This window comes from Mirounga leonina, unplaced genomic scaffold (assembly GCF_011800145.1).
Source record: "Mirounga leonina isolate KUSES-001 unplaced genomic scaffold, KU_Mleo_1.0 Mir_115, whole genome shotgun sequence".
Lineage (NCBI taxonomy): Eukaryota > Metazoa > Chordata > Mammalia > Carnivora > Phocidae > Mirounga > Mirounga leonina.
Window position 1 is genome coordinate 38,033,379 of NW_023270268.1, and position 15,929 is coordinate 38,049,307.

At 42.2% G+C, this 15,929-nt stretch overlaps 1 protein-coding gene across 1 annotated transcript in view; it reads right to left on the minus strand.

Moving 5' to 3' along the window:
• Positions 1–10,722, minus strand: part of PCOLCE2 (procollagen C-endopeptidase enhancer 2) — a 71,306-nt gene extending 60,584 nt beyond the window's left edge. The window contains exons 1-2 of the mRNA XM_034996287.1: positions 10,471–10,722; positions 9,365–9,473 (exon numbers count right to left, since the gene is read on the minus strand). Coding sequence (XP_034852178.1) covers positions 9,365–9,473; positions 10,471–10,553 — 192 coding nt within the window. The 5' untranslated portion in view covers positions 10,554–10,722. The remainder of the gene's footprint in view (positions 1–9,364; positions 9,474–10,470) is intronic.
• Positions 10,723–15,929: the final 5,207 nt, after the last annotated feature.

Genomic DNA, 15,929 nt, shown 5'->3' on the forward strand with positions numbered 1-15,929 from the left:
GAAATGTGTGTTTAAAGCCAAAATTCCATTCCCCTATCTGTCCTGCTGTGGTTATGCCAGGGAAATAATAGTTACAGTAATTTTAGAACCCCTCGCTATACCCTTAGGTATAATTAAGTGACTTAAACGTTGAGTTCCTGTCTAAATCCACTATTTGTTTTCTCAAATTATATACCTAGCACTGATCTTAGTAGAATATCATTATTTGTTTCAATTTTCACACAACCCCATGCCCCACCACTGCTGTCTTTCTTCTCATGAAGCCATATGAAAGTTTTTGGAAAAATCTATATCCCCACCACATTTTTTTTTTAAAGATTTTATTTATTTATTTGACAGAGAGAGACACAGCGAGAGAGGGAACACAAGCAGGGGGAGTGGGAGAGGGAGAAGCAGGCTTCCCACCGAGCAGGGAGCCCGATGCGGGGCTCGATCCCAGGACCCTGGGATCATGACCCGAGCCGAAGGCAGACGCTTAACCGACTGAGCCACTCAGGCACCCCCACCACATTTTTAATGTATCATTTCTTTAAATGTGAATGCCATTTAAACTTAATCAGGCTTTTGGAGGATGGATTTCAGTATGATGACTGTCACATACATTAGTGGCACAATTACCCCCAAGGCAATGGTACAGGAATGCCCTTATATAATTGTTTATTCTCATATTTGGAAATATCAAGGCAGGTGCTATAAAACGGCCCTAGAATGTCAAACAAAGGACACAGTAACAATTTCTCAAGTCTTAAGAGTAGCACAGATGTAAAATGGGTCATAACATCTTTTACTCTTTGCATGAGGCAATAATTATTTTCATTTACTTAATATAAAAACTTCAATAATTAAAAATGTAACTAAGACTCATTCCACATGATCAATACTTATGACTTGCAGTGAGCATCACAGTCATTTACACACATAACTGCTACTGGTTTTCTTGTCTAACTTCTCCATACCAGATTATAAACTCCTTGAGGACAGAAACTATGCCTTTTCTTTTTACCCTCTGGGCCCAACCCAATGCTTAGCTAATAGTAGATACTCAATAAGCATTGAGTGAATTGTCATTTATTTGCTCAATAAGCCTGTAACAGTGCCTTTGTATCAATGGGTCAAAAAATTCTCTAGTCTTTTCAAATCTTTGCAGGAATGACAATATTAGGAGTTCTTTAGACCTCAGTTTCCCTACTTGTAAAATGGGCATCCTGATATGTATCCCACTGACATCACGGAATTGGATGGGAATGAAATAAAATGATACAATATATTTGAAGGTATGCTGAAAACCACACATTATTATTTTATATCTACAATCTATATAATAACTAGTATATTTAATTCCAGCTCAATAGGAAAAAATAGTTATCAAAATGTTAGTACATGCATTACCTGGGAGCCCAAAGATCTTCAACATGTGATAATTTATGCTTTTTTATCTTCTGCATGAATTAGCTAAAGAAAATTTTGCCACACACTTCCAGTTTAAATGGGAGTGAGTCTATTCATTGCTATAATTGTTCTCGCATTTCTGGCAAAGATCTGTGACTTTCTGACCCTCCCACATTATTTAGTTCAGAGTTAAAAGAAACTCTAATGCCAAATTTTAAATTCCTCAAATGTTTGCTGATTTTTCTCAAGCCAGATTTCTACTGAAAATAATAACTGCAACCTTCAATAATTGCCTCTCTAATTTCAATACCTTTACATTTGGGGGGGGGAATAAAGAAGAGATATAAATAATAAATACTTTGTAATTCAATAATGATCTGTAACAACAGGGCAACATAAATGTAGTATCTCATTTTAAGAAATTTTTGTAGGGGCACTTGGGTGGCTCAGTCGTTAAGCATCTGCCTTCGGCTCAGGTCATGATCCCAGGGTCCTGGGATCGAGTCCTGCATCAGGTTCCCTGCTCAGTGCAGAGCCTGCTTCTCCCTCTCCCACTCCCCCTGCTTGTATTCCCTCTCTTGCCGTGTCTCTGTCAAATAAATAAATAAAATCTTCCCCCCCCAAAAAAAACTTTTTATAAATCATGCCCAGCTTTAAATCAAGCACAATATCATCTTCACCTTTATCTACATAACAACTGCTGTTTCTGTTAATGACAGCAACTGCCCAACACATTCAGATGTGACATTTAGTTTTAATTTTGATTTAAAATAACAATTCCTACGTACCTATTCAAGGAGATTTCCCAGAAAGTTCTAGGCTTCCAGTTTCTTCTAATTTGTATAGTTGCTATAAACAAAGATTCAGCTGGTTCCACTTAATCGGCCATAACATAGGTAGCCCAAGTCAAACTCTGAATAGTTGCTTTCAGAAGATATTATTTTGCTACTAATGCCTATTTTTTACATTCAAAAATTGTGTCAAACCATCAGTATGAATCTGTAATTCTACCATGGTATTATAAAATGACCAAGTTATGGATGAAAAGACCAAGGAACAGAAAAGGTGTTGGTGATTTGCTATGTTTGCAATGAATTTATAACGACACCATTAATGGAATGGAGATCTCTGTGTCAGGGATGCCTGTGGAGCCAAGAAGGCAAGGTGCCTGTTGAGCTTTACCTCACTGCCACTCAGAGCCTGGGCGGAACACATCTTCCCAGGCAGCTCCCCAAGTTCACATGTCCTACACATTCATCTGTGTATCTCCAGCTCCTGGCACCATACCTGGTGGGCTCTTCATGAATCTGTCTTGGCAACACAGCAGTGAACTACATCATACTGGCTCTGTTCTTGTTCACGATGGTCCACTCTCTCCTCCTTCATTTAGGGATCTCAGAGATCTACTGTCTCCTGCAGAGCCTTGTCCCACTGGACACACATGTACCTAGAAGGAGGACCACTGTGATAGAGGTCTGGGTGGTGGGTGTTATGTCAATACTTGGAGGTTCATTTCTTGTTGCAGGGCTTGGTACAGCTGGAGTTACTGGTTCTCATCCTTAAATCAATTCAGGTGACCTTTGTCTCAACCCAGTCCTGCTGTCCTTCCAAACCTGCTTAGATCAACTACTGTTTTCCAAAGGATTATACATACCTTAGCTCTCAAATCATACTTAACTCCTGCCCCCACCATCCATGTCAAGGAGGTTTTTTTATACAGACGCCCCTTAAATTCCAGTTCCGAAAATCAACTCTCATAGGAAACTAAGAAACCTTCAACCTCATCACGGATTACAAAATATTTAACAATTTCTTCACCCTCAAATTCTCTGTTTTAATCTCTAACCATACATTTTTGAGAATATATTCAGCAAAGTGTTTTTTTCACAGCAAAATTAATTAGTAAAACCCAAGACTAGTTGAGGTCACCAAGACTTGTACCCAGAAGGATAAAGCTGAGTCAAGAGGCTTGAGTTCCAATCACAATTTCAACACCACACAGAACAAGGGTCAGCTTCCCCACTTGCAAAGCAGAAATACAACTAAGCAGCATGGAGCACCATGTCCTCATCATATCCTTACATGAGTAAAAGGAACCTCAAAAGTTCTCTGGGACAGCACTGTCCAAAGGCACTTTTTGTGTTGATGGAAATATTCATATTATATACTGTCCAATATGATAGCCACTATCTACATGTGGCTACTGAGCACTTGAAATATGGCTAATGTGACTGAGACACTGAATCTGTAATTTAGTCAATTAAGTAGCCAATGTAGACAGTGTATGAGACAGTGCAGCTGTCCAAGAAATAGCTATGAGAATTTTAAAGTACTATAATTTAATAACAAATATAAATTTGCAATCTATAGGCTGTACTTCCATCCCAGAAAGTCCATTACAAGTGGCTAGGAAGTTTGGCTGTGACGACTAGCGCTCAACTTTCTCAAAGCATGCAGATACTAACATTGGACTCTCGGTCTCCTACTGACAGCTCAAGGAAAACCATTTGGTGAGGAAAGCCACCTTGCTTGGAACACATCTCTAATCTGGAAGAATGGAGTAAGAGGCAGGAAAGGAATGAGAGGCAGAATATTTCTTGCCAACTACAGGAACTCAAATTTTAGGGCCACTCTGAGACTCCCATTTTGAGGCACCTCTGTGATCTCTTTTTTATCAAAACATTTTGTTTGTTTATTTAGTGGGGGGAGTGCAAGAGGGGAGGGGTAGAGGGAGACGGAGAAGCAGACTCCCCACTGGGCAGAGAGTCCAAAGCGGGGCTTGATCCCAGGACCCTGAGACTGTGACCTGAGCTGAAGGCAGACACTTAACCGACTGAGCCACCCAGGAGCCCCGACGCATCTCTGTGATGTTTAATAAAAGTGATATTGAATCACCCAGTAGAAACTCTATTCTTGGTTTACTAACTGCAGGAGTAGGAAAATGGACTGGATCCTCCGCTTTGGGAAAGCTGTTAATAGACGGTCTTGGATGAGGCCACACCAGAGCTCAGCCCCATCTGGAGCAGCTACCAAGCAAGGATCCGAAGCCTGGTGTATCCAGCCTCTTGGCTGGTGCCACTACATCCTAACTGCACTCAGAACTGCTGAGAGAACTGCTTTGGGCAAAAGAGTCCATGTTTCTTCATCTCCTTTGTTACCGGCCTTGTCCAATCCACCGTCTTCTCTCTCCTCGATGCCACATTAGCTTCCTAATTGGTCTCCCTGTTCCATTCTTAACTCCCCACAACTCATCCTCTAGAGAGCAGCCAGAATGACCTTTGCACATCGTTGTGCAACAGTCACCACCACCATCCATCTCCGAACTTCTTCATCTTCCCATAGTGAAACTCTCTACCCATTAAATACTAACTCCCCATCCCCCAGCAACCATCATTCTACTTTCTGTCTCTATGAATTTGACTACACTAGGTGCCTCATATAAATAGAATCATGCACTATTTGTTCTTTTGTGATGGTTTATTTCACTCAGCACAATGTCTTCACGGTTCATCATACTGGAGCATGTGTCAGAATTCCCTCACTTTTTTTTTTTTCTAAAGATTTTATTTATTTATTTGAGAGAGAGAGAATGAGCAGAGGAGGGCCAGAGGGAGAAGCACCAGCAGACTCCCCGCTGAGAAGGGAGCCCGACGATGCGGGGATCCAACCCAGGACCGTGAGATCATGACCCGAGCCAAAGGCAGACTCCCAACCGACTGAACCACTCAGGTGTCCCAGAATTCCCTTACTTTTTAAGGCTGAATAATGTTCCTTTGTATGTATATACCACGTTTTGTTTATTTGGCTACTGTAAATAATGCTGCCATGAACATGGATGTATAAATATCCGCTCGAGTCCCTGCTTTCACTTCTTTGGGGTATATACCCAGAAGTGGAATTGCTGGATAATATGGTAATTCTATGTTCAATTTCTTTTTCTTTTTTGTTGAATTATAGTTGACATACAAGGTTACATTACTTTCAGGTGCACAACATAGTGAATGGACAACTCTATACATCATGCTATGCAGCTACCATCTGTCACCATACAACACTATTACAATACCATTGACTATATTCTCTGTTCTGTACTTTCATCCCCATGACTTACACATTCCATAACTAGAAGTCTGTATCTCCCACTCCCCTTCACCCATTTTGCCCATCCCTCACTTCCCTCCCCTCTGGAAAATATCAATTTGTTCTCTGTATGTATAGGTCTGATTCTGCTTTATGTTCAATTTCTTGAGAAATATTTTCCACAGCAGGCTGCATCATTTTACATTCCCACCACCAATACACAAGGGGTCCAATTTCTCCACATCTTGCCAACACTTGTTATTTTCTATTTTTTTTATAATAGCCATCCTAATGGAAGTGAAGTAGTATCTATTTTATTTTCATAATGCATTTACCCCTACTTCATATTTTCTTTTTTGTTTATTTAAACTTTAATCGCCTATCTCTCCAACCTAGAATGCTAGCTGCATGAGGGTAAGGAGTTTGGCTGCCTTCAGTTTGCTACTGTAACCCAAATAGCACCCAGAACTGAAAACACATTTGTTGAATGGGCCACCAGCTTTAGGGCTACCACACTTCTCCTCTTTTTATGTCCCCAAGGATCTATGGGAGCTGGGGAGTTCCCTTCTGTTACTCTGACAGACCAGAGGACCGTGAAGAAGAATGAAGACGACTTTTACAAATACGTTAGTGCTATTCCCTATGAAATACAAAGAAATAAAAATGTTGTCAAACTAAGACCTTGAGAGCACCCATGGCCTTTGTGAATAGCAGAGGCAGTAATTATAATGAGGGGGACTTGCTGGCCTTCTCTGGAAGTTCTTGGTGGCTACTCATGCAAACATAAAAGGCACAGCCCCTTGGAACAGAATAAACTCAACTGGCTAAGAGTGAAAACTATGAAGCTTTTAACTAGAAAAGCAAATAGTGTAGTCCTTTCTTCTACATTACCTATATTTTCTAAAAAAAGAAAAAATATTTTTTCTTTTCCAAAAAGGCTGCTATTTGTTACTCAACTTCATGAACATCACTTTAGGCAGCCTGAGAAAACGACAAATAAATATGTCACAGAGACTGCTCGTCATCTGCCTGTTTTCCCTTCTTTCCACAGGTGATAGAAAACTTTTACTCAGGGGCGCCTGGGTGGCTCAGTTGGTTAAGCAACTGCCTTCGGCTCAGGTCATGATCCTGGAGTCCCGGGATCGAGTCCCACGTCGGGCTCCCTGCTCAGCAGGGAGTCTGCTTCTCTCTCTGACCCTCCCCCCTCTCATGCTCTCTCTCTATCTCATTCTCTCTCTCAAATAAATAAATAAAATCTTAAAAAAAAAAAAAAAAAAGAAAACTTTTACTCAGAAGAAGACTTTTGGGTTTTAGCAGAGCACATGGACACCTGAAATGAAGCCTTCCTTTCTCAGATTTCCTGCAGCAAGAAGTGGCCGTGTAACTAAGAACTAGCCAATGAAATGTAAGCAGCGAGTTGCATGTAATTAAGCACAGTGTCCTTAAAGGGAGGACATACGCTCTTCTTTTCTTCCTTTTTGTTGGCTGAAATGTAAGCATGATGGCTGGAACTCCACCACACATCTGAGTACGGCAGAGCACGGGGAGACTACAAAGATACAGAGTGCCTACTGGCTTGAAGCTGCCACACCGATCTTGGATTGCCTACCTCTAGATTCTCTTATGAGAGAGAGAACCAAACTTCTGTCAGAGCCCTTGTTGTTTTGGGTCTCTGTTCCTGGAAGCCGACCCACTTCTGACTCACAAAGAATCTCTTCAGCAAGATTATAGGAGAACCCAACACAGAAATAATTCTTCCTAGATACAGATGACAAAGTAGATTGTTCCATAAAAGTCTGAGTTGTTTTGAGCTGATGCCAAGCCCAGCTTAGCCAGGGAGGTAAGGGGGTAGCAGTGATCTGCCATTTCGACCGAGGGTCTGAAGGATTGAGAAGTCAATACCAACAATAATGAGGATAATGAAAATGATAATGGTGATGGCTAACATTTATTAAGTACTTATTACAACCCCAACACCGAGCCAAGGGGCTTTACATGTACTAACTCATTTGATCTTCACAACAGTCCTGAGGTTTAAAAAAGATGAATCCTGGGCGCCTGGGTGGCTCAGTTGGTTAAGCGACTGCCTTCGGCTCAGGTCATGATCCTGGAGTCCCGGGATCGAGTCCCGCATCGGGCTCCCTGCTCGGCGGGGAGTCTGCTTCTCCCTCTGACCCTCCCCGCTCTCATGCTCTCTCTCTCTCTCTCTCATTCTCTCAAATAAATAAATAAAATCTTTAAAAAAAAAAAAAAGATGAATCCTGGTCACACAGTTTATGAGTGATAGAATGAGAATGTGAATCCAGGGAAGTCTGACTGCTGAGCCCATATGCCTTACCTTTGTATTGCATCCAAATAGAACATCCATTATACTTCCCTTCCCCCCACATAAGAATATGGTAGTCAGTCAGGCCTCTCCTGACACATACCACTCCTTTACCAAGGAAAACTTTCACTGGACACCCTTCACCCATCAAAGTTTGATGCCACACCAACAATTCCCGTAATACCCTAAATATACGGCCAACCATGAATTTCTACTTGTTAGGTACATGATGCCTCTCAGTCATTAACTTCCTTGGACCATTTAGAACTTAAAGCCATTAAATTACTATTGAAACACAACTATAATATGAAAACCAAGTTACATGTTTATTTCGAAGCCTTATTTCACATTTATGCTAATACCAATATGTCAAAGCTATTTTTTATGACTTATTCTCCCTGGCCCCAGGTGTTGCAATAGCACAATGAAATCTGTACCAGTTTATCAGATAGTCAATATTTTATAGGCAAGTATCAAACATACAGGAGCCAAGCTTTATATTAAGGAGGGGGACCCCTCAAATTTGCCTGTCGATGGGAATGCCTCACTGCAAAACAGGTTTCACTTTACATAAAGTTGGTCTTACCAAATGTCTGATCAAGTCAACTTACATAATTGTTCTAGGCCTCAGCTTCCCCATCTATAAAATGGGGATAGAATAGTCACTCTCTCAGAGTGATTTCAAGGTTTCGGTGAGTTTATGCTTGTTAACTACTTGGTGCAGTGTCTAGTACACAGTAAGTGTTCAGCGAAAGGTAGCTACTTTTAAAAATTATAATCAGTGGGTAGCACAATCTGACTGATAAAGCTCTCAGTAAACCAATGTGTTCAATTCCCAAATAACTTCCCAACAATGAAAAAAATGCAGAAGACTCACTATCATACTGACTGGAAAGATGACTCAATCTAGCTGATTCTAAATCTACACTCCTTTTTTCAGATGGCTGTCTGGAAATCTGACTTCTTGACTCAGCATAACCTATGTCATTACTAAGCAGCATGGGCATTTTATTAGCCTTTGTTTGATATTCAGACTCTCCCTCCCTACCACACAATTATTATTATTCTCTATTCACAGATTGCCTCTAGTGGTGGTTTTAAGTCAGGGACATTAAGTGCGATTTTTTTTCCCCCTTTTCTCTTCCCTTTTACCCATAGTGGGTATAAAGTACTTAGTGATGAGCATTACCTTTGAAATTCTATTCCCCACTGGGAGACATCTGTGCAAGGCACAGGTAACAAATGGATTCTAAGTCATTACAACAAGCTTTTGAAAACAGCCTTAATTTTGAATCCATGAAACTCAACTGAATCAGGATGGGTTTTCAGAAACACATCTGCTTTAAGAATTTATTCCTTCAACTGTTATCTTGTGTCCTTTCTAATCACTAATGCAGGACACCACTAGTTCTATTAATAAAAATCGCCCAAATAGTTGAGGTAAATCCAACATTTCACTATTCGGGCACTTGCCCCCTACCCAAATCCTGACACCAGAGGAAAAATGCAGCAGCCTTCCACTGTTTCCAATACCCACTTCTAGGAGAATACCCTTAAAAAAATGCTTACTGTGATTTTCCAAGTACATTTGCTATTTGGAGGATACACTCCAGGGAAACCTTCGCTGCCAATAAATCCAGACTCTCCAGTAAGAATGCCGCCACATGTGAAAACAGGTCTGGGAAAATAAAAGAAGGAAACTTAATTGGAAACTGGGTCTAACAATCTAATGTCAACCTCAGAAAGGTTGTAGCTTCTTAATATGGATAAAGTTAATATTGATTAATAAATGTTTGCACCATATAAGGGATTTGAAATACTTGCTAGCTCTTAGAATAATTACAGTCCGATAAAACATTCAGTCCAGTTGCCATCTATCTCTATCCTAATAACACAACACCTATCTTTCCATCCATCCATAAGCGATCAAATGCTCCACGTAGTGGTAAGAGCTTATAGGAAAACGGTAAATAGAAATTTTAACTGGGGAGTGGAGGTGAGTGAGAGAAGGTGAGAGCTAGGTGAGGTACATGGTTTTAAAGACAGACAAGCAATTGATTAATACAAGAAAGTTTTCATTTCCTAGATGTAGAGAGATGCCTACTTCTCCTCCCCTTTTCTGAAAGTCATTGACCATGGGCAGAGCCCCCCTTTTATAAAGGGAGGTTGCTGGTGATGGAGGTGGAAGAGGAGATGCCCAAGGTGGCCACGGGCGGGTCCCCCAGCCCAGGTCCTGGGCGGTCTGGCAGCTCTGGCGGAGGCTGGCGAAGAGTTAACTTTCTGGGAGCGGCTCCCTGCGCGCCGCGCGACTCGGGTTTTCCCCTAGGCTTTCCGTCTCTGGGCCAAGCGTCCCGGCGGGGGAAACCAACTAAGAAGCAAAGTCCACCGATTTGGGCCCTCGGGCCTCCCTCCGCCCGCAGAAGCACGGGGGGTGGTGGGGGGCGCCGGTCAGCTTCAGCCCCCGCCACGTGGTGGTGCGGCCGGCGGCGGGGGCCCGGGGCAGGCCGAGCTGGGGCAGCGCGCGCGGGGGCAGCGGACGCCGGAGCCCCGGTGAGCGCGGGGTGGCGCGCTGCGTGCCCGGGCGCCCCGACGCGGCTGGAGGAAAACGGCGGGCGAGGCTGCGGAGAGCGGGAGGGAGGCGGGGAGAGAGGGAGCCCGGGCGGGGGTCGCGTTACCTCTCCGGGGGCTGCTGCCGCGATTGCTGCGCGGCCGCGGCCAGCAGCAGGCAGAGCGCGGCCCAGGCGCCCGCGCCCCTCATGGCCGGTGTAGACGCGCGCGGCTCGCTCCCACCCCGGCGCGCCCGCCGGTACACACAGCGGGTCGCACCCCCCCAGGCTCACCCTCCGGCACACACGGGCAGAAACACTGGCTCGCACGCCGCACACGCCCAGCTCGCTTCCCCGCCCTCTCTCTCTCTCTCTCTCTCGCTCGCTCGCTCGCTCGCTCGCTCACACGCACGCACGCACGCAGCCGCGGGGCAGCCCAGGTATCCGGCTGTGCGCCGCAGGCGGGTGGGGCCCTTTTAAAGGCGATTACGGTGCTGGCGGACTTGACGCTTAATTTCCCCAGAGGAGTTGCTCTGGCAGCCACAGGCCGCTGCTGAATATCCCGTTTGTTCTCGGGCGGCGGGAGGGGCGGCTCCGAGGCCGGAGGCGCCTCCCCTCCCGGCGCGGGCGGGCGTCTCCTCCCTGGCACCCCGGGACACACAGCCCCTGTCACATCCCGCCCGCGGGGCCTGTGGGGAGAAGAGGAGGGGAACCCCTAACGAGCGGTGCCCAAACCGGACCTGACTCGGGGATCCGCAGACGATTCACAGAGAGCGAGTCGTGGCTTGCTTTGGGGAGTGTTTTTCCTTAGTTGCTTTAAAACAAAACAAAACAAAACAAAAACGTGTTAGCGCTTGGTGGTTGCTGGACACCTGGGGTTCCCTCTTCATTTCTGTCGCCTTCTAACACACAGATCTAAGGCCAGAAAAGGGGAAAGCAGAAGGGAGTTATATTTTAACTCCTGCTCTTATCTTTTTACTTATAAACACTCCCTCAATAGATTCTTCTCTGTTTTTACTGGTGTATGAGAATAGGGAGACCGTTTTCTGTGCAGGGATTTAAAGTCGTATTTTCAGCCAAGCGATTTGTGAGTGCATTGTCATTAACCATGTCAGATAATGAAGACAGAACCCAGATCATCAGATCTCATCATGTTCTGTTCTAAAAATGGTGTTTCTTTGCTGGCATCTCTGTTCTTAAAAGATCTTTTCCAACAATTTCTTTCTGTAACATTGATGAGTTAAGATTCACAGAGAATTTGTTTTTCTAAGAAGAACAATTCCAGCCTTGTGGAACCAAGGCTTTCCTTTATTTAATTAGAGAAAAATAATTTTAAGCCTCTTATTTTGTTAAGTGCTTTCCAGTAACTAGGGGTTAATAAAAGAAAAACAAGAACAGAATGGATTCATTGAGATATTCAACAACCACACCACCACAAAAGGGATAGAGCTGAATCTAGATGCCTCTGTCTGTGCTGTTCCCTCTAAATTAGTTTCACCTTTCTAACCAAAACAACAACAACAAAAACACATCACACCAAAAAAACAAAAAACAAAAAAACATTAAAATAGTTCTTGTCAAGATTTCATTTCTAATAATGTGCTTCCAATGTTAAGAATGTAAACACTCCTAGCAAGAAAATAAGTAAAAACTAGCTACAGGGAATAATCTGTCTTTTAATAGTGGGGGAACCCAGGAGCCAATAGTAGGAACCAGAATTTCCCTGTGGGGTTTAGATTATCTTGCTATTTTTGAAAAAATGAAGGAAAAAAAAGACCAAGAACTACAACTTTTTTTTATTATTATGTTATGTTAATCACCATACATTACATCATTAGTTTTTGATGTAGGGTTCCATGATTCATTGTTGGCGTATAACACCCGGTGCTCCATGCAGAACGTGCCCTCTTTAATACCCATCACCAGGCTAACCCATCCTCCCACCCCCTCCCCTCTAGAACCCTGTTTGTTTTTCAGAGTCCATAGTCTCTCATGGTTCGTCTCCCCCTCCGATTTCCCCCCCTTCATTCTTCCCCCCCTGCTATCTTCTTCTTCTTTTTTTTTTTTAACATATAATGTATTATTTGCTTCAGAGGTACAGATCTATGATTCAACAGTCTTGCACAATTCACAGCGCTCACCATAGCACCTACCCTCCCCAATGTCTATCACCCAGCCACTCCATCCGTCCCATCCCCCACCACTCCAGCAACCCTCATTTTGTTTCTGAGATTAAGAATTCCTCATATCAGTGAGGTCATATGATATATGTCTTTCTCTGATTGACTTATTTTGCTCAGCATAATACCTTCCAGTTCCATCCACGTCGTTGCAAATGGCAAAATTTCATTCTTAAGAAATAAAACTTTTAAAAAAAGTTCTCTAAAGGCACCACACCCTGTATGACATTAAAAAAAAAAAAGAAAGGATTACAGAATTTGGCAAACTACATTATATCCTGAAACCTACACCCTCAACCCAATAAAAATTGCTTTAAAACAGCAAAAAGGAAAATAAACGATTGTTTATTTTGCACACATTTCAAGAATATGCTATCCAACTGCATAAGTGTTTTAGATGATATTTTGTTAAAAAGTCAAAGTTTTAAATCATAAAGTGAAAATATTGCTCAATTCACTTTCTGGTAATGATTTGAAGTCATCATAGCCAGAAAATACTTCATTCCTAGGACTAAGCTAAGTTTTAAAATTTAAAATTCAAAAACAAAGTATTAAACATGTCTCAGTACATAGAAAACTATTTGAACATAAATATGCAACAGTATTTTCTTTTCTTAATTTATAGAATGATGACTGTGTTCATATCCTCACTAAAGAGTCAGGGTTCCAACACTGATGGTTCTGTTGTTGTTGAGACACATAGGAAGACATTGATATTACCATATGATTTAAAAAGTTTACTAAAACCCATATTATTTGCTCTTAGAAAAACATATTTGACTTGGAACTACAGTTCTGACCAAAACTGTAAACCTTAAATGTCCTGAGAAGCTTAATGTGTTAAAATAGAGACAGACCCAAGTGGACTTTGAAGGTGTGTGTAAGGTCCATTTCTGTGAGACTGATTTCTGGACTTTAGTGATGCAGAATTGGCATAATGGGCAGAGAGCCAAAGAACTAGCCAAAGGCCTAGTAAAGGGCAGGGGTAGAGAGGACAAAAGCCCGGTGGTAGATTCTAGAAAGAAAAGCAGAGTGGTAGGTGAAGTGATCCTTATTATCCAAGGTATATATTACCCACTCTCTGCAGTTAAGTAGGTTGCACAGAGCATCTAAGTCATGGAAATATGGAAATGTTCACCAATGAACCGACCACTTATAAAATTAGTCCCCACTCAAACATTCCTTGCTGCACAGTATTAGCATCTAGCTAGGCCCAATATGTCAACATCTTTGTTGGTTAGTCTCTGGTCAATTCATCAACCTTGTAAACATCTGAAAATGCAATGTAAATACAATGCACTTTCCATCCATAGTGCAGTATTGATCTTGTAAAGGATCCAGAATTTATAAAATGAATGCAAGTGACGTTGAAACAAGTGGGAGGATGATGGGCTTTTTTGGACAAATGAGGACCTGGATGAATTACTCCAATGAACAACTGAAGGAAAAAGCTGAAGAAGATGGCTGACCAAAAGTCCCTTCAAAAAAGAATGATTTTTTTTTTAAGATTTTATTTATTTATTTGAGAGAGAGAGAATGAGAGAGAGCACATGAGACGGGGGAGGGTCAGAGGGAGAAGCAGACTCCCCGCTGAGCAGAGAGCCCGATGCGGGACTTGATCCAGGGACTCCAGGATCATGACCTGAGCTGAAGGCAGTCGCCCAACCAACTGAGCCACCCAGGCGCCCAAAAAAAAGAATGATTTTTAATGCCAAAATATTAAAAGGGAGCCCATGAGAAAAGTGAAGAAACCCTATAATAATTTTTCAAAAAGTAATTGCTACGTTATAGTGCTGTGAAAGTCAAGAGTGAAGGAAAGGTTGTATTGTATTAGGCTAGAATGCATTTTTGCATTTTTGCAGGGAAAATTATGGTAAAAAAATCCACATTTGATTCATTATTTGTTCATTATAAGAATTGGCACATAGTTGCAAATGTAAGTGAATTTTATTAAATACAAAATTAATTTTGAATTTCCAGTTCCATTTTTGAAGATAAAATCCTGAACATTTTTTTGATATCTACTATGAAAATTTGGAGCCTGTGTTAAGTAAATTTTAAGTGGCCTTTTCCAGTACAATTAATCTCAGATATGGACAATCTCCAGTTAACTTGAAAGGTGCCTGAGCAACAATCCAGGGCAGTGCATCAGAGTGAAGGGGGAGAGGATGGGACAGGAGATAATGAGGAGTTGGACTCTATCCTTGGATCACTCCCATAGTTCTCTGAGGCAGGACAATATCTAGAACTTAGGTGTGGTCTGTGCTAATTTTATTAACCATTGAAACCATTTACTAACCATTGAAAGTGACACTAATCCAGCTGTACCACATGGGGTTCTAGATTTATAAGTGCTACAAATGTATAAAAGGAATGAAAAGTATCTGGAAAACAATTAGTGTGGAAATTCTTTTATGCAGCCCTAGTGACAATACAGTGTTCATGATATTTCCATAACATCTGTAGTTTGCAAAACCATCAAACTGGAATTTCCCCTACTTTCTTTTTTAAAAAAAATTTTTAAAGATTTTATTTGTTTATTTGACAGAGAGAGAGAGAGAAAGCACAAGCAGGGGGAGCAGCAGGCCCCCCACCCAGCAGGGAGCCCGACGTGGGGCTCGATCCCAGGACCCCGGGGTCATGACCTGAGCTGAAGGCAGATGCTTAACCGACTGAGCCACCCAGGCAACCCTCCCCTACTTTCTTTAACTAGGAAAATATAGTATTGTAGAGTTATGATAATTAATACTTTAGTGATGGAAGTGCCTCTTCTGAATTCAGCTTTTTGGATGCTGTCAACTTTTAGGAACTCCCCATAATCTTTGAATTCTTGTGCATAGACTCATTAGTAAATATTCTCATGAACAAGCCATTTTAGAATTAACTGTTAGTTCAATTTTTTTTTTTTTTAATGTTTGTAAACATGCATTAGGAAGCACACCTCCTCCACTTCCTCCCAAGAATAAAACACTGGAAGGGAATTGTGTTGGTTAGTCTTTTTAGCCACAAACAACTGAGTCTATTCTGGCTAGTACAGGCTATAAAAGGGATCCATTTTATTTATTTATTTATTTATTTATTTATTTATTTTTAAAGATTTTATTTATTTATTTGAGAGAGAGAGAATGAGAGACAGAGAGCATGAGAGGGAGGAGGGTCAGAGGGAGAAGCAGACTCCCCGCCGAGCAGGGAGCCCGATGCGGGACTCGATCCCGGGACTCCAGGATCATGACCTGAGCCGAAGGCAGTCGCTTAACCGACTGAGCCACCCAGGCGCCCCAAAAGGGATCCATTTTAAAATGGAAGGTAGTTCGCATAATCATTAAAAGCAATGAAGAAACTATGTCAAGGCTAATGGCCAAAGCCTGGCTTCCGAAATGGCCCAGTGAGGAATCGGTTGCCATTGCT